The sequence below is a fragment of the Microtus oregoni genome, unplaced genomic scaffold (genome assembly GCF_018167655.1).
Source record: "Microtus oregoni isolate MIOR12 unplaced genomic scaffold, Mior012 000027F_ref0000203, whole genome shotgun sequence".
Lineage (NCBI taxonomy): Eukaryota > Metazoa > Chordata > Mammalia > Rodentia > Cricetidae > Microtus > Microtus oregoni.
In genome coordinates, this window is record NW_024543086.1 from 16,256,483 (window position 1) to 16,274,905 (window position 18,423).

The 18,423-nt window shown below is 55.1% G+C and overlaps 1 protein-coding gene across 1 annotated transcript in view; it reads left to right on the forward strand.

The window, feature by feature from the left end:
- Window positions 1-3,799: 3,799 nt before the first annotated feature.
- Neurl1b (neuralized E3 ubiquitin protein ligase 1B) overlaps window positions 3,800-18,423 on the forward strand; it is a 34,117-nt gene continuing 19,493 nt past the window's right edge. Inside the window, exon 1 of the mRNA XM_041676061.1 lies at window positions 3,800-3,953. Within this exon, the coding sequence (XP_041531995.1) occupies window positions 3,923-3,953 (31 nt within the window). The 5' untranslated portion in view covers window positions 3,800-3,922. The remainder of the gene's footprint in view (window positions 3,954-18,423) is intronic.

Genomic DNA, 18,423 nt, shown 5'->3' on the forward strand with positions numbered 1-18,423 from the left:
TCTCCCGACTGGGTGAGGCTGACAGTGACCCCCCACTTCATCTCTGAGGCTGTTTCCTTTCCTGAGAGGTTCATGGTCACCTTGGCAGGTGGTGGCAAGGACTCAGAGGGTGCTGCCAGGCTCCTGTACCCGGCTGCTGGCACTTTGTAAACAGCAATTGATAAAAGGAAGGGTTATGAGCCTGAGGTTTGCAAATTGAGGCATTTTCCTTCGATGCTGAGGAGCAAATCGAGGGCCTTGTACATGTCAGGCAAGCACTCTGTCTTGGTGTTATGAGGCAAGAGCTTTGCTCTGGAACCCAAGCTGACCAGGAACTCACAGAGCTCCTGCATCCGTCCTGTGGCAAGTGTAAAACAGCTCTGTAATCTAACGACAGCCCGGATTCTGGCTTCCGGAGTTGGTGGATGTGTCTGCGGTGGGCACCCCCAGCTCAGGTGCGTCTTTGCAGGTGTTCCTACTGCTGCCAGGGATAGACCTGTCAGAGCTGGCCCTGCGGGTGCAGAGCCAGGGTCAAGCCTCCCACTGCCCATTGTGTAACCACAGTGCTGCTTACCCAGAGCCTACAGCCCTTGTGAGGCTGATACCAAAGAAGGGCTGTCGCCTCACTGTGTGCTGGGTGGGGCAGGGGCTGTGTGTTGAAGAGCCGTCAGACTGGAGGTGTGGCCAAAGCCTGGTGGTATTCCACATGCCCCACCTCCTGGGCCCTGTGGGGTGCTTCTGACCTGACACTCATTCCCGTACCTCCAGTGCCCTGGCCCCTGATAGAGCTGTCTTCTCTCACTTTCCAGGCACACTGGAGCCAGTCTGACCTGGGCAGCCATGCCCACTCCTCTTAGCAGCTTAATGCCTGAGGCGAGAGCCTCCACTTTCCGAGGCTCTGTGTCTGAGACTGAGTTTGCAGGCTGTCTTCTTTGGTGTGGTACGACCCATCTAACTGGAGAGGCGGGAGAGGGTCACAGGATGCAGCTATGGTCACAGAGCCCCAGGCACAGCACATGAGCGGGCCCTACATCTCTCCTATCCTTTCATGCTTCTGCCCCAGGTCTGGTCCTGGGTCTCCTAACCCAGCAGACAGAGGTTCCACACTTCCTCAGCTGGCCCTGCTGAGGAGCTGGATTGGCAGGGACTACAGAAGCAGGGCCATAGGGCATCAGCATGAATCTGTGGCTTTTCTAGCCTCGCCCACCACGGTGAATTTTGCTACCCTGTAGAACATAGACACCCCTACAGTAAAGCTCCTAGCTGTTTCGCACCTCCTGCCACAGCGGTCTCCCTACCTGGCCAAGCCACTGGCCTCACCCTCTTGCAGCAGCTTAGCTTTATTTATTTGTTTGTTTTTCATGGGTGGGCTCCAGAGTCAAAGCAAATTTTAGAATAAGTAAATCAGCCTGTGTGAGAGTGGCCATGCCCTTGGATACCAGACTACATTTGTGTTTTAATGCCTTGCTTATTTTGTTTGCTTACTTTGTCCACGCCTGTCACTCTAGACGAGTGGGTGGGACCGCTGTCACTGCCGCCCCCCCCCTTGTGGATTTTTTTCTTCCTCTCCCTTCTCTCTCTTTGGCCTCCCTTCCTTCTTTTCTGCCTTCTCCCGGCAGAGCCAGGCCTCTGTACACTGAGTGGGGGCCAGCTCTGTGTGGGGAGCTGGGGATGCATGTGTGTCTGGGTGGCAGAGGAAAGGGCAGGAAGGCAGCACCTACTGTGAGCGGGTAGCTGAAACAGGACAAGGTGCTGAGGGACCTCAGTGAATGGGCAATTACTGTGCATACCCAAATATAAGACAGTCTATACTCTATCTGGACTCTAGCTAGAGGGCCACCTCTATTCTCCCCAATAGCCCACACATGTAAAGCTGAATAGTCCAAAAACCACGAGGGAAGCCGGGCGGTCAAATGTCCACTTACAGGGTCAGGGTCTCACTTACACATCCATATTTTAAGTTCATGTTATTCAGCACATTGATTTGTAATTCTGAATCTTTAAGAACTGGACTCGCTGAACATAGCGGACAATGAGGACTACTGAGAACTCAAGAACAATGGCAGTGGGTTTTTGATCCTACTGCACGTACTGGCTTTGTGGGAGCCTATGCAGTTTGGACGCTCACCTTACTAGACCTGGATGGAGGTGGGTGGTCCTTGGACTTCCCACAGGGCAGAGAACCCTGATAGCTCTTTGGGCTGACGAGGGAGGGGGACATGATTGGAGGAGGAGGATGGAAATGGGAGGCGGCGGTGGGGAAGAGACAAAAATCTTTAATAAATAAATAAATTAAAAAAAAGAACTTCTTTGATCCATTTCTTTCCTGTGGGGTTTGTTGCTACTTCACCATCATGGCGGGGGGGCAGTATTTCCCAAAGCACATCTTCACGGGCTGGAGAGGCTCAGTCTCTGCCTTTCAGACCTGCGAAGCCTGTGTGGACACCTCCTACACTCCACCAGGACGGCAGGGGGCTCGGTGGCTGCAGATGACACACAGCCACTCGCTGGAGCACTCTGAAAGCGGTCTTTAAAAGACTAGTCAAGAGCAGCCTCCCTCCCTGCCATCACGAAGTCCTTTTGCCTTGTGTCCTTTTATCTGAGTGAAATTCCTCGAGTCCTTTTATAGCAATGGCGGCCTCTATAAGCACCCCAGGCTCACAGAGAGTGAAGGCCCACCCAGCCAATGTACCTTTCCCCCATCAGAGTTTGGGGTGAAAAAATAAATAATTCGGAGCACTTTATAATTGAGAAAAAGAAACTCAGTACAGAGAAGGTCCTGGAGGGGAGGGGGTGAGGACGTCTGAGAAGCCAAGGCAGAGGCTCTCCTCGGAGCACCCGTTGTTTTTGCAGTTTCTGAAGGAGCTTGCCCTCAGCTACTGGGAGATAGGTTTGGGTATCTCTTCTACTCACGGAGCCTCAGTTTACCCTGTCTATGACGTGGAGACGATAACCCTGCTTCGACGGCGGCGCTAGGAATACACAGCATAGGGGAAACTAGAGCAAAGGTTAGGGACTGGGTCTCCTCACACAGTTACATCTTCCCCACCTTGGTGTTCCAGCCTAGGAGTCTGGACCAGAGAGGCACAGGCTAGCTGACTTCGGTGTAAGAGAGTAGCCAAGGCTGAAAGGTTCTGAGAAAAAAAAACCTATGAGGTGGGCTAATTCACGAAAACGTTTGCCCCGCCCACATAAATTGCCCACCTCTCACACAACCCCATTCTCCCCAAAACCTCCAACCAATGCTACCTAACACCCTCTATGTTGTTGCTGACTTTGATCATTGTGTGATCTTTATGGCTAATCTTTCCTATATCAACCACTACTGTTTCTTCCTTAAGAGCAGAGACTGTATCTTGGGGCTCAGCACAGGGCCTGGTACACAGGCTGTAGCCAGTATTTTAATGAAGGGGGGGGGGATAGTGAGCTAATGACTGAGTCAACACCCCTCCCTATCCTTGCATGCCACCGAAGTCTCTCCTAGGTATGTGGCCCAGAGAATGGAGAAGTTCCCAGGCTCCACAGCTCACCCTGGCTGGACTGCCATGGAGTCCTTGACACTGTCCTGCGCGACCATCACCTCTGCAGTCGGCGCACCGCCCAGAGTGGCCCAGCACCCGGCAGCCCCTCCCGAGGGGCAGAAAGAACCCGCGAAATCCGCGCGGGAACGGCAAGGACCGGAGGCCAGCCCCGCCTCTCCCACACCCTGCCGGTGCAAACTTTCAAAAGACGCGGCGGTGGCAGCGGCCCCGCCCCGGCACGGTTGGCGGCGGGCGCGGGGGCGGGGCGGGCGCGCCCGGGCCGGTGGCTCCGCCTCCTCTCGCCGCCGCCCGCGCCGCCCATCTGCCGCCCGCCGGTCGCCCGTACAGCGGCAATGCCCCGAAGCCCGGCCTCGGCCCCCGGCCCGCCCAGCTAGCCCCGCGCCGGGACTCTCGGAGCAGCGATGGGCAACACGGTGCACCGGACCCTTCCAGGTACGCGCAAAGCCGCGCCCCGAGGTGGCGCGGAGCGCTCGGTCCTCCCCGGGCAGCCCCAGCCTCGGAGCCCCGGGTGCACGCTGGAGTCTGGCTGCCTGAGCCTGATGCCCGGAGCCGCACCCCAGACAGGCCGTGCAGACCCCGCCTGGTTCTCCTGGCCTTGGCCGTGCGCCCCGCGCCTTTGTTCCAGCCCGAGGTCGCTGAGGAGCAAGCCGGGGGGCATCGGGGCTTCCCCCGGCCGGAGCCTCCAGGGGGTCTTGCGGGTCGCGGGTGCCCCGGGTCCCCGCGCGCAACCCGCAGGCGCCCCCACCACACGTGCTACTTCTTGGCGGCGTTCCCACGCGCGCCCGGCTTCGCCCAGCTCGGGTGTCCGCTCAGCTGGGGGTTCTCCAGCCCCATCTGAGCCACTGCTGCGGAGCGCATCGCCCCCTAGTTAAAGGAGCCCTAGAATTTCCCAGACTGGAGAAAGGCGGTGGGCGAGGGGCGAGGGGCGTGGGGCGGGCTTGAGGAGGCTGGGGACACCACGCCTCGCTGAAAATACCTAGTGATGGTAGAACAGGTCAGCTCGCCGAAGCTCTGGGGCACTGCCTGTCTGCAAAGAAGCGTCCTCGTAAGGAAGGGCACCCCGATTTTACACATGAAGAAGTTGAAGCTCAGAACATGTGAAATGACCCCATACCAGGCAGTGGTGGGAGACTATAAGGGCCCTGTCAGCAGTCTGCCACCCACCCACCCCCACCGCCTCAAGTCGTCAGAAGTATTTGGTTATAAACCTGGGGCAAATTTAGGGGCAAAGGCTGAGTGTGTGTGTGTTTGGTGGCGGGTAGCTCAGAGAAGCAGCAGGTTGGCTGTAGGTCAGATGCAGGGCAGCCCAGCTGACACCCCCACAGCCCTTCCTCCTGCAGCTATCAGAAAAGAGTTGTCCCCTCCTCTGGAAAGGATTGTCTGCATAGGGCCAGCCTGAGGTCCAAGGGCTGTTGAGGAGGGAGACAGCCCCTTCTACTAGTAAGCCCTGAGCAGCTTTCTCTGGGTGGTTCCTCCTGTCAGCCAGGTCCCAGATTGGTCAGCTCCAGAGGTGGCATTAGAACCTGGGTCTGTACTAGAGTGCAGCTGCTTCTTGTGTACATGGCTACTGCTAGGATGGGGAGACCCAGCCCCCCATCCCCAGGGACCCAAGGTGTCATCAGCAACGGCACACAAGTCCACGGGAGGGAGATACCACTCCACTGCTCTTTACTCAGCTTCTTAATCCAGAAGTCTGTGTTAGTCTAGTCAGTTTTGTAAAAGCCATTCTGCCACCTGTGGGTCACACTTGGAGTACGGGAAGGGACAGGCAAGTCTTACCAGGTGACCACATATTGCTCGAGACTGGTACTGTGTTGGTTCCTCTGGGGCCTGGTGCTGTGGGTGAGCCCCAGACTGGGGGCTCAGGTCAAGGTAGGTCATACCGTGCTGTATGTAATTGTGGGAGCCCCCTAGTGTCGGAGGGACCAAGTGTGGGAAGAGGAGGCACCTCAGATAGCAGATGCCAAGAAATATGAAGGGCTGTGTATTTTCTCCAGTCTACCTGCCATTGGCTTCTTGCACCTCTGTACTCAGCCCCTCACACCTGAAATGCTCTTGCTTGGCCACACAGTGGCTCACCGTCAAGCTCCGTGGACGTCTTTTGCAGGAACCCTTCTGCAGCTACGCTCTCTGCTTCCAAGACTGCTTGTTCATAGGACCGGGCTGCTCTGTCACTGCTTCTTGCCGTGACTCTGTGTGGGGTTCTGTGAGGACAAGGCCCTTGATTGTCTTGTACCCCTTCCTGGCTTGTCCATCTCAGAGCCCAGTGACTGGCGCAGGCTCAGAACCGAGTGCTGGAGCACAAACAGAGCCTGCATCTTTGGCTGAAGGAATGCTTGGCTCAGGCTTGCCGCGAGGAAGCTGTGCTTTCCTTCTCAGGCAAGGGACACGTGCGTGGGGCTCATTCCACAGCACTGGAAATAGGGAGCTGGCATTTGCTGAGCACCTGGATTCCATGCCAGGCTCCCTATATGTGTGGCTGCAGTCACACACCAACACACTGCTCAAGGCGGCTACACTCCCATCAGGTGGCCTGGCAGTCTCAGTCTGATTTCCATGTGACACCCCCTTCCCTTGCCTCAGGCCCTTGCTCTAGAATGGTTCTAGGCATTGTCATTCCTCCCAGCCCTCTCTCCCTTTTTTGCTTTATGGTTCTCCTGGGCGTATGTCATCGTGTAACACCAGGTGTGTGCGTTTAATCGCTGCTTTATGTTGAATTTCTGGAGCAGAGGCTGGGCTGGTTAGCGAGTGAACGAATGGGTTTAATTCTCCCAGCAACCCTGCACAGCAGGATCATCACTCTCATTTGATGGGTGAAAAATCGAGGCTCAGAGAGGTCAAATGATGTCTCTTTGTCTACAGTGCTCCTCTAGGTGACAGCGCCAGAATTGAAACCCAGGTTTGTTTAGCTCCAAAGTCTTCAGTTCTTCCTGACGGGCATTATCCCTTCAACCCAGGCCTAGATAACACTTACTAAGTGCCCCCGTGGTTTAGATAACATTTATTGGGTATTCCACCTTGCACATGACTTGCTACAGGGCACAATAAGGAAATGCCAAAGGAAGGGAGGTGCCCTTTGGTGGTAGGAACCCCCTTGGCAGCTCTCTCAAACTGTGCCAACATATTCCGATGTATACCGTAGACCAGGAGTGAGCACGGGTCAGCAGGAGACCTTGCATCTGCTAAGGTCCTACTGTGTGCTTCACCCTCCTTTCCAGATGTATCTCCATCCTGCAACGTAAGGTATCAGCTCCCTGCAGTTTAGAGGACATAGGACTGGGTGAGTCCAGCTCACACAGGCTTCAACCAAGCTGGGCCTTAGCAGACTGAGATCCATCAGGTTCCTAATGCCATACGGTAGTATTCGTCAGTTCGCTGGCCTTCCCTGGGCTTTATAAGGGGAGAATAAGCATATAGCAGGTGGAAATGGGGGAGAGCAGCTTTCCAGGATGGGAAGGGTAAGAGAAAGAGTTCTCTCCTTTCTCCTAACCAGCACATTCTAGGTGCACCTTTCCCTGTGCACCTCTGGGGTTCACCCAGCACTGGTTGGAGGAGATGCTGAATTCAAACTATTTACTTGGTTTAGTCATTAAGTTGGCCAATGCTTGGCCAAGCCAACAGCTTTCAGAGTCTGCTCAATGGCCAGCTGTCTGGGAGTTTTAGATAGGAGGTATGCTGAGTCTATCGGGGCCACCACGGGCAGGCTAGACCTTCACTGTGTGTTCTCCCAAGGGCCATCTTTCACAGGCAACAGATGAAGGCTCAGAGAGGTCAAGGGCAGAGTCACTCACTGCTATAGGAGTGAGAGAGACAGACAGACAAGAGAAAGACAGGCGCGTCTTAACCTACCACATAGCTTGCAGATGCTAAGTCTAAAAGGGATGTACTCCTACCTGCCTTAGATGATCCTTCCCACAGAGCCCCTGTCCCCATCCTCCTAGACAAGACCATTTTGGACCAAGTGCACCCCAGCAAGACCCTCCTAGACAGAGCAAACCTGTAGCTGCTTGGCCCTCTGCTGCCTAGCACCCTGTCTGGTCACTGAGATGATATTCCCTGAATGAACAGCCACTGGTATTCCTGAACCATGGCTCTTTCAAGCTCTGGGAAGGTAACAGTCTTGTTCACTATGCAGTAGCCGCCAACAAGTGATGGTGGCCCTTCTCTTCACACCCCCTGCCTTCTCCCAGCTGAAGTTCGGAGCTGTTTTCCTTTGTCCCCTTGGCCATGTATACCCCCTCAAGTTATTAGAATTTCTTTTGTAGTGGAGCTGAGCCCCTCAGAGCCACGGCAGCTCCTTCGATGTCCCTGAGACCTATATGCTGCCGACTAATGTCCAGGCGGGCTGGGCTAGGCCCCTTGGTGAGGTCCTGTAAGGGTGCTGTGGGCTGGGCTATGCACACAGTGGCTGTGGGAAGAGGAGCTGGGGTCTGGCTTGTGTGAGCGAATGGTAGAGAAGTCTGTGGTCTGGACGGAACAGGTAGACTTCTGTTTCATCCTCCCCCTCCCCCACCGTGGGAGCTCAAGCCGGCTTCCTGGAAGAGGTTACATCGTAAAGGAAGTCCGGCTGAGTATCTGCTTGCCCTTAGGGTCTTGCGTGGCTTTGTGTGGTTTGGTTACTCTGTGGCCACCAACACCTGTCATGTTTCAGGCATGGGGTACAATCTTGAATGCCACAGCCAGAAGGTCTGCATGTTCCCGTGGCGCACAACCAGCTTACTGCCACCCTATCCCCAAACCAAGCTGGGCCACCAAAGCACCTGTCCACTGTGGGTTAGCACCAGCTACTAAATGCTCTTTAATGATACAGCATAGAGAAGGTACTGACTTGCACTCATTATAAAAGGATTATTATTGGTGGTAGTGGTGGTGGTTTTTCGAGGCAGGGTTTCTCTGTGTAACAGCCCTAGCTGTCCTGAAACTGGCTTTTGTAGACCAGGCTGGCCCTCAAATTCACAGAGATCGCCTACCTCTGTTTTTCACGTGCTGGGATTAAAGGTATGTGCCACCCCGCCTGGCAGAAGGATTATTTTTTTCAAGATATGTCTTATTATTTTAACTACATAGTTGCATGTGTGTGAGATAGAGCGCATGAATGCAGGTGTCCTCCGAGGCCAGAGATGTGAGATTCCCTAGAATTGGAATTACTGAGGTTGTAACCCATCTGATGTGGGTGCTGGGAACCAAGTTCAGGCCCTCTAGGAGAGCGGCAAGTGCTCTTAAATGTTGAAAAGTCTTTCCAACCCTAACGAGTGTGTGTGTGTGTGTGTGTGTGTGTGTGTGCGTGCGCGCGCGCGCGCGCGCACGCGCGCGCGCTACATGTGTGCAGTGCCTGCAGAGGCCAAAAGGACTTTCAGATCCCTTGGAGCTGAAGTTATACAGACTTAATAAGCCACCCATTATGGGTCCTAGGAACCAAACACTGGTCCTCTGCAAGAGTAGTATGGACTCTTAACCACAGAGCTGCCTCTACAGTCCCAGCAGATTCTTTTGAGATAGGGATTCACTGTGTATGGTCTAGACTGGCCTTGAACTCAGCAGCCCTCCTGCCTCTGCTTCCTAAATCCCCACCACCTGCTACGTTAGTGCTTATGTCCATGTGACAGGTCAAACCTAACTCTCTGATCGGCACAGTCTGTGTTGACAGAGGCTGCTTGGCTGAATGGGAGACAAGGCCGGAGCCCAGATCTTAGAATAAGGCCCCACTGCGCCCCAGATCCTCAGCAGGGAACAGGAATGGAAGGGATAGCTCCCAGGCTGGCAGGGTGACCCGAGTAGTGTGCTGGGAGCGGTAAACAAGAAAGAACACCACGATTGTGGTTGTCATTGGGAAAGGGTGTTCCCAGTCCTGCTCCTGGGGCCTGTAAGGACTGGCTGGCATGTGGCTGGCCAGGTGACCCTCTGTCTCATACCCAGGACTGAATTGGAGGACTCCCTTCAACCCTCAGGTTCTCCGGCGCTTCCCAGACTACCAGCCTTTGGGAGAGAAAGCTGGCACACTCGGTTAGGACAAGGACCATAGCCTGGTCTTAAGGAGTTGGGTTTTCATGGTAGAAACCAGCAAAGTCACCACAGCGATGGTGACAGAGGAGACCCACAGAAGATGCAGGAGCATTTCCTGGAGAAAGCACACTCTATCCAAGGAAAAAGAAGCTTTGTTGGGAAAGAGGGAACAGCTGGTGAAGGCAGGACACCTCAAGGTCAAAGACCCCGGGTGCGGGGAGAAGATGGGAGCCGAGCTGCAGAGTACTGGGAGCTAGTACTAGCTGGGGACAGGAAGTCTTGTGACGGCAGGCGAGGTTTGCAGACGGGGTGCAATCTGCTCGCTAGCTTCCCAGCAGGGTCAGGGTCAGGCTATTTAATCCTCCACGGTGGAACGAGGCAGCTCTGTACCCCGTATCTGTATTTAGTGCTGTGCTTTGAGGGTGTAAAATAGAAGGCAAGAGGCTGGCAGTGGCAATGTTTGAAGCAGAGGGTAAGGGGCAAGATGAGGAAAGAAACTCAGCAGTAATGAGACCTGCCCTGGGTCAGGTGGCTGAGAAGTGGCAGGTGATCCACCCAACCCCAGGCCTGCCCTCAGGAACCTTTGCCTCATCAAGTAGCTGACCCTTGTCCTCATCCTAAGCATCCTGGGACACGCCTTTTCTGTCATCTGAAATTACCTATGGTAAAAAATATCCCCTCCCAGCACCCTTGGCTCTGCATCTACAGAGGTGGGCGTGGCTCTGCACCAGTCTCTTTGAAGGTGCATGTGCCTGCCCAGTGGAACCCGAACACCCAGGTGATGGCGGACACCTTAGGCCCACATTTGTTGAGAGGCTGGCTACCAGGTAAGAGCAGCCTGTCCCCACACCGGCCAGGGTCCTTGATTGTCTTCCTGAATCTGTGGCCCACCTGCCCTTCGGCCAGCCAAGTAGCATGACCTTCCAAGCCTCAACCCCTTCCTGGCACATTGAGGTGACCATACATTCAGGTGTGCCAAATTCTGGACCAGGAGAGTGCTCACCTGGCTTCTGAGAATTGTGAATCCTCTAGCCAGCCAGCTGTTCCATACCTAGCCAGAATCAGGTGCTCTTGAAGGAGACAGACACAGAGTAATCAAAACTGCTAGCGTGTGTCCCACAGCCTGCTGGTGCCAAACACTATTCTAAGCCGGTACACTTGTTTAACCCTCAGCTCAGGCCCCAATAGCCGCTGCAGTTAGCTCCATATAACTGCTGAGAAACAGGTACCTAGAGGGGCAGAGGAGGGCGCCCACTGCAAGTTAAGATTAGCATTCTTTGGTTGTCCTGAATCATCAGATATCCCTCCCACCCTCACCCTGCTGCAGGAAAGGTGGGTTGGGCATGCTCCAGGTGACCTGTGGGTTCACCTCAGGGAACCTGCCTGAAAATCCCCCAGATCTAATGTGCATATCTCCAGCCCTTGCCAAAGCCAGTCAGGGGTGTGGAAAGTGCCGCTGGGAGGAGGCCTGTACCATCCTATTGGAAGTGTCGCCGTTGGCAGCTTGGGGCCTCCCAGACCTGTGGTCTGTTTTCAGATACGATGGCGGAGCAGCGTGGGCAGAGGTCCACTGTGTCCAGAGAGACAGATTTTAGTGCCAGAAGACTTCCTCGTGTCAGGGCCCCCAGGGCAAAGGTGAGGGAGTGCTTGTCACCTGAGTGGCTTGGCCTAGTCATCTGTCACACAGATCCTGGGAGGATAGTTTACTCTCAAGAAATTGGTGAGTTAGGGATGCCTTCTGTGGCCCTCCCAGCCATGAACCTGTGCCCCCCTAATGGTCTACAGGAGTTAGACCTATTTTACAGATCTGGACACTGAGGTGATGGGAAGCTACCTGCTGTAGCTAATACAGCCAGCCTCTAGTTCAACTAAGTGGTTCATGTGTTTGTGAGCCTGTCCTGGAACCTGCATCCAGGACAGCTGCCAAGCTCCCTAATCCTTCCTCATTCCTTCTTCTCACAGGGACTCCACTGGCCTAGTGATATCCTACCTCAGGCCTGGCCTCCCACTGGTGGGGAAAACTTTTTAATGAGTAAGCCATTTGGGGAAGTGGAAGGGCGGGGGCATCTGGCTGTGGGCTGGCCGAGTGCCCGGGGTATTTTGTTTACACCCCAGGCACCACCCAGTTTATACCACAGTATGGCCCTTGGGCATTTGCCTTTCTCCCCTTGGCCCCCCAGGATGATGGATTTATGAGATGGGTAGGCACACTTCCACCTTGTGCCTCCAAAGCTGGGCTCAGTAACTTTCCACTGTAGGCCGCAAGCTCCTTGGGCCTCAGGAGAGCTTCCTTTCCCTCAAGGTTCTTGGTGTTCAAGGGCAGGAGATGGCAGAGTGGAATTTCCATGTGTCTGGGTTATGGCGAAGGATTGCATCCTGGATGGCGGGGGCTTTATACTCAGAACCAGGGAGCTCTGCATCACCTTGCCCTGTCTCCCACTTGTCAGAATGGGCCACTGAGGCCTGGAACCTGACCCAGGGTCTCCGAGCAATCACAACCGGACTTTGACTAGAACCCAGGAGAGGTGTTTGAAAGAGCCCTGGTCTTAGAGGCAGTACTGAGTTTAGACCTCTGTCTGTGTGTCCTCAGGCAAGACAGTTGCACACTCTGAGCCTCCATCCCCTCGTTATCTTTAGGGTGAGAAAAATGATGGCACCATCCTCCTTTTCAGGGTTCGGAAATGAGTACCAGGTGGGAGTCAGAGCCCTGCACACAGTAGGACTCCATGAGTGTCCTTTATTCTTGGACACAAAGAATCTGCACTCCCGAAATTGCTGATGAGGGACTGAGACCAAGTTGCCTTGTTACACCCAACATCTCATGTCCTGTCCCATGGAAACAAGCGTGGGCTTTCACTGAGGTGTGGTTTACCTGTGCCCTGGCCATGGCCAGCCCCTCTCCATCTCTGGAAATGGGCTTCGAACTATACAGTGGCCACAGGAAGCCAGTACCCAGTAGGAAGGAGACTTGCACAGGGCCAGCACGGGTCATGGCCTTGTAGGGAAGCAGGCTGTCCTCAGCAGCCTGTGAGACACTGGAAGATCCAGCCTGGGGTGCAAAACCAAGCACACCCCTGCCAGCAGTCACGGCATCTTGACCCCAGCTTTAGCTGACTGCCCAGAGCCTCACTGTCAGTCCATCTCAGCTTGCTGGCCCTGGGCACTTTCCTCGCCTCTCCAAGCCCCTGCTCTTCAGCCACCTCTATCTCAGGGGCAGGCGCTAGGTCTCAGTCCCAGGATCTGCCTTCCAGCAGGCTCCCCTCTGGTTCTCCCCACACCTCAGGGTTGTAGGCCCTTAGGAACTCCCCTCCCCCACAGTCACCGCTTTCCCTTTTTAGACACTTTGCCTTTGTTCATCCCAAGTTCCGCCAAACTGTGACCTTTTTTGAGGCTGTGAACTGGCTGATTGATGGCTCTCACTGCCACCCCGCTGCCCCAGCCAGAATCCCTTATCTGTGCCAAGCTTCACAATGGCCTTGCTTCCATCTGCAGCCTTCTCCTTGCAGGTTGGGATGTTAGGGAGACCTGGGGTGAGCATGTTGCGCCTGTGAGTCTAGGGAGAGGGGCAGCCTTGATGGAGAACCTGTTCCACTCCCTGCTCCATTTCCACCCTGCAAGGTCACCACAAGCACCCAACTCTTAGAAGGACCTGCAGGTGCTCACCTGGCAGGGTGTCACAATGCCTCTGCTCAGAGCACCACCCAGGTTGGGGGAGTGGCTGTCTGCAAGGCTAAGGAGAGAGAGAGAGAGCGCGAGAGGGAGGGAGGGAGGGAGGGAGAGAGAGAGAGAGAGAGAGAGAGAGAATGAACACAGGCTGGGGCAGCTCTAGCCAGCTTATCAGTGAGTACTGCCAGGGCTGCCTGGAGAAGCGCCACTGGGAGTGGGGGTGGGGGTGGGGGGGCTGGACCAGGCAGGAGTGTGTGACAGTTAGACAGGATGTTCAAAATCTTGGCTGCCTTTCTCATGGCCTGTCCTACTGGGCCATTTTGACAGGAAGGGAAGAAAGGAAGGTTCACAGTTTGAACCTCATTCTGAAGAGAGGTAGATCCAGTGGGGGCGTGGTCCAGCCTCAAACTCTTCAGCACCCTGAAGCTTTCTGGAAGACCCCCTTTGCCTGGCCTTTAAGACCCTTTGTGATGCAGCCCTTGACCCCCTCCGCATCCTCCTGCTCCCGTCCACTCTGTGCTTCTGGAAGGTTCCCAGTGCAGACTGCTTATTCTCCCCTCTAGACCTTCCCTGGTGCCCTTCCCCCCACCCGAACACATTTCCCCTGTCCCTTCTGTCCGCAAAGTGGCTCTTTCCGACTTCCCTGTGCGTTTTGTCTGTGTCCTTCCTGCTGCTTTCAGCTCTGATCCTATCTCCTGGGGGGAAAGAGATGGCAGGGGAGTCCCGTGTGTGACTCACTGGGACATGGACCCCACAACCCACACAGGCGCTGGCACAGAGATGCTCCGGAGCTGTCAGATGAAGGAGGAAGTGACATACTGGGGAAGGAATGAGGGACATTCCCTCTGGCCCTCACAGCACTGAGGCCCTAACCCTGAAGCTGGCGCCTGTGAGACTGGAGTTTCCTGGGCCCTTTCATCAAGAAGCAACCTGGCCGAAGGGCCCGTGCAGTTGGAGGGACAGTGAGCTGACACTCTGCCTGGGCTCCCATCCGAGCCCGTGCAGCAGAGGGGGCTGCTACACCGAACAGTCCCTAGAGAACAGACAAGACTTTCTCCCTGGTTGCCTGGAGAGACCCCCAGCTCCCCACAGCTGTTGACTGTTGACAGTTGTTTGCTCAGCAAAGGGCCAGTGGCGGTTTCCAGCGCGGGCTGGCCCTCTTCCACGCAGGGTGCTGGCCAGCCAGGCCTCTGAGGCCAAGAACAAAGTCCCTTGCGCGCCTGTTGCTGTGTTTGGCAGGGGAGCCAGGGCCGGTTTGTCTTTTTCTAGCTACTTCAAACCCACCAATGGAAAGGTCCCGTCTGCTGCCAAGGACAGCCAAGTCCTTGCCCTTTCGGTATGGCGGGAAACCTTGTTTTTCTTATCTCTGAAGCTTGCCCTACACACACCTACCCACGCGCGCACCCCGTGTTGTTTTGTGCTCCTTGCAGCGCTGGTTTGCATTTTGACTGTGAACAAGTATTTCTTGAACCAGATATTTCTCCCTCAAGGTCTGCAGTCTAAGGATTGATGATCCAAGGGTCCAGGAAGCCTCTGAAGTTGAATGTCAGGTTCTGTGCATGGGGTGCGGATATGTTTCTGGGGAGAGAAGGTCATTGCTCTCAGCCTGAGACTCTGCCATACCCTTACCCAAGTGTTTCAGCCTGCAGGGGGCCAAGTGGGAGCAGAGCCCTGAGCCTGTCCTCACAGCCTAACTTCTCCTCCCAGTGGAAACAGAAGGTAGTGAAAACGGACTGCCGGGGTCTTTCCAGCTAAAGCCCCAGCATGAAGGTCTGTGTCCGGCACATCTCAGGAGCTCAGCAGGGATTCCCAGCCAAGGGCATGCTCTTGTTAAAGGTGGTGCCCTGCTTCTGGCAAGAACCAGAATGCTGTCACTACCAGCACTGAGAAAATGCTCACCATGCCTGTGGCAGTGGGCACTGTTTCCTCATCGTAGATCAAAGACTCGGTGGCATGAGGATTGGGATGATTGACACAGTACACCTGTGCCTGACACAGGACAGCTGCTTAAGAACAGGCCTCTGTCTGTGGACAAGAGAAGAGGTAAGGGTCTAGGGTAGCATTTCCTGGACAAAGCCATGGGCCCCTCTGGGAGAAACTCTGTCCCTCATCCACTGATTTTAAAAAGGACCAAGTTTTTCACAGCTACCTGCTGAGCCCATGCCATCCTCGAGACAACCTTAGAAGGTAGACATAATGGCCACTAGCCTTGTAGGTCTGCTTGAGGCTCAGAGGTGTTAAGCACGGAGCTTGAGGTTGCACAGCAGACACACAACACAGCCTGGTTTGAGCTGGGTCTGTTTGGCTGCAGGCCCGTTCTCTCTGGAGCTACTTCCACATTGATACCTGGTTGGAGGTGAGGCTCCACCCGCTGTTTGCACTTTGATGGAGGGCATGACTGTTTAGGACCTTTCTACCACGTGCCAAAACGTTAGAAGCCATATGTGTGTGTTCTCATCAGCCATGCCAGCCACCTCAAGGTAGAGATCCAAGGTCACCACCATCTGCAGGTGACAGAGCCACATCTGTCAGAAGCAGAGGAGTCTGCTCAAGGGCCCTCAGGCAGATTAGCGACAAGGCACAGGCTGAACCCAGAGCCACCGCAGGAACCGCCCAAGGAGCCATCATAGGCTTGCCCAGGCCTGGGTAGTGGAGAGGCCTAATCTGCCCACCCTAGCCTTGAAGATGCATGGTTTAGTGTCAGGCATTGTTCCTCTGACCCACACCCTAGGCAGGGCCAGAGCTGCTGGCTGTGAGGTTCAGGCAGAGACTGTCCCTGGTGTCAGCTACATGGATGACTTCAGAGGTCCGTTCTGTTCCACCTCCCAGGAATCTCCCTGACTGGATCTCACAGTTCCTAGATGGGCCTCACTAACCAGGGACCTTGACTGTGTGGGGGAGGGAAGGGACATGGGTTTGTCCCTGGTGTGATTTGGGAGCCTCATCCTAGCCAAGTGCTCTTGTCTGAATCTGGTCCTGGTGGCAGCACCTGAGACCTGTGTTTGCAGCTGCAGCTCAGCATCTGTGACAGGACGGTTCACAGGAAAGTGCCAGGAACCCGGGGCAGGATGGGGTGCATGCCAGCAGACCCTTAGCAAAGGTGGTGAGTGACCAGGTCCCTGGCCGCTGTAGAGAAGGAGTCTGCTACCTGGGGCTCGTACCTCAGCACTGAGGTGTGCCCTGTGGGTGATGGCCACCCGGAGCCTGCTTATCTACTGGAAGTGGGGACAGTAAGGTGCAGATTCATCTTAAAAGCCAGCTGCCATCGTGCTGAGACACCTCCATTGTGGGGCGTGTGGAGTGGGGGACTGCAGCTTGCCAGGGGACCAGCACAGAGATGAACAGTGCAGTGGGTCTGGGACTGGCAGGATTCATCTTTTCCTCTGATTTTCTGCTGTTGATTGCCCCTGCTGAAGTGACTGAGTTCATTTTCCTGCTGACATGCTTAGAGCCTTGACTCTCCCGCTAGCTCCAGTCCTGGTGTCCCCCGGCCCAGCAAGGCAGGTGCGGGAGGCCCATCAGGACACTGGTTGGCCTTTCTTGTAAGTGTCCCCACTTTGTGTCAAGAACACATCCATCCTACCCACAACCACTCTGGTTTTCTTTGCCTCTCATCGAGTCTCTGGCCTGGGGATCGGAGGGGATGGAGTGTTTATCCCCCATTCCCTGAAGGAAGTTGAGTTGTGTAATCAAGATTAAACAAATATGTCCACCAGGCCTAGAGTGCTCTCCGAAAGCACAGTGGTGTCTGCGGGGAACTTACCCTAAAGTTGTAGAGGCTGGATCTCCCCATCTGTCTGCCTACCCCAGCCTGCACATATCATCCGACTGGGCTCTGAAAACACCTGTGGAGGCTCCTGGGATGTGTGACAAGGACACGTGATGAAGAGATAGGACTGGTGCCCAGAGGGGAGCAGGAGAGAAGTCACCCTAGGTCACAGTACATTTGGATGCTCTGAAGGCTTTGAGCTGTGGTCCTATGAATGCTTCCTGGAGAACACGGCAGATGCAGGGGATCTTGGTCTTTAGTGTTCAATGACCTGCAGAAGGCTGCGCGTGCATGCTGCCTGTGCGAGTGCTCACACTGGGGATCCGACTTGCTTGGATTTCATCCTCTAAACTCTATAGGTCTCTGATTGATTGGTAGCACATCGGTTCCAAAGATGGCTGCCTCCTCAAAGCCACCCCTCTCTGCAGGCAGTATTGGCTGGCGAAAGGGCTGGTCTGTTGGAAACCTCTGCATAGCCCCTTCTCACCTTGGGTTATGTCATCTGGTCTGAGCCTCCTGCTTTGGCCTTTAGGACCGTCCAGCTGAGTCCCGGGACATGGACAGCACATATACCAACCCTTCACCCAGCAACTGCCCAGCCTTGGCACTCTGAGCCACCACTATTGCGGTCCTCTGCTTCTCCCACAGCAACCAACTCCCCGCTCTGCCCACAGCACTCCCCTCTGACCTTTCATGACCCATCTCTACCACCCACTGCCACCCTGGGTGCTGGGGCATGTGCTGGCCTTCATATGCTCCTTGCTGGAGTGAATTCAGCTGTGACAGTGGAGAGATGCCAGTCACTCTGTGGGGTCACAGAGAGTATGAGCGGGTGAAGACAAGTCTGAGTGAGCAGTGGATGGAACACTACCTGGCACTCTCCTGGCGCTCTCCAGAGCCTCCTAGGAGCACTCCCTGCAACCCTCCCGCCTGGCCCTTGTTGCTTTATTGTGAGAATGGGAGGCAGGAGGGAGGGTGGAGGACAGGCACTGCAGAGTAAGCGGCCTGGCCCTGGGTGTGTGCTGGATGTGTGGTGACTGCCCAGTTTGTAAGTAAAAGCCTTTCCCAAGCAGAAAGGCCTGTCTTGGCTAACCACCAGAATTGCACCCCAGCTTCTGGATTTGAGTGCAGTCACCCTAGTAACTGGATGTGATAATGGGGAAGGAAGGACCATTGTGGGCAGGCAGAACAGCAAATACGTGTGTCTGACTGTAGGGTGTGTGGAAAAGGATGGGGTCTTACTGCAGCCCAGACCTGGAAGGCATGCCTGACCAACCTGAGGTAACAGTGGTCCTGACACTCCTGGCTGCACTGGGATCACCTGGTAGAGTCCACAGAAGGGAGTTATACCCTGACCTGACCAAACTGAGTTTGGGGCTTGTAGTCTCTCTGTTGGCCCATGTCCCCATGGGCTCCTGGAGGAGCTAATGCCTGGAGGAAGACGGCGTCTAGGCTGGCAGGCAG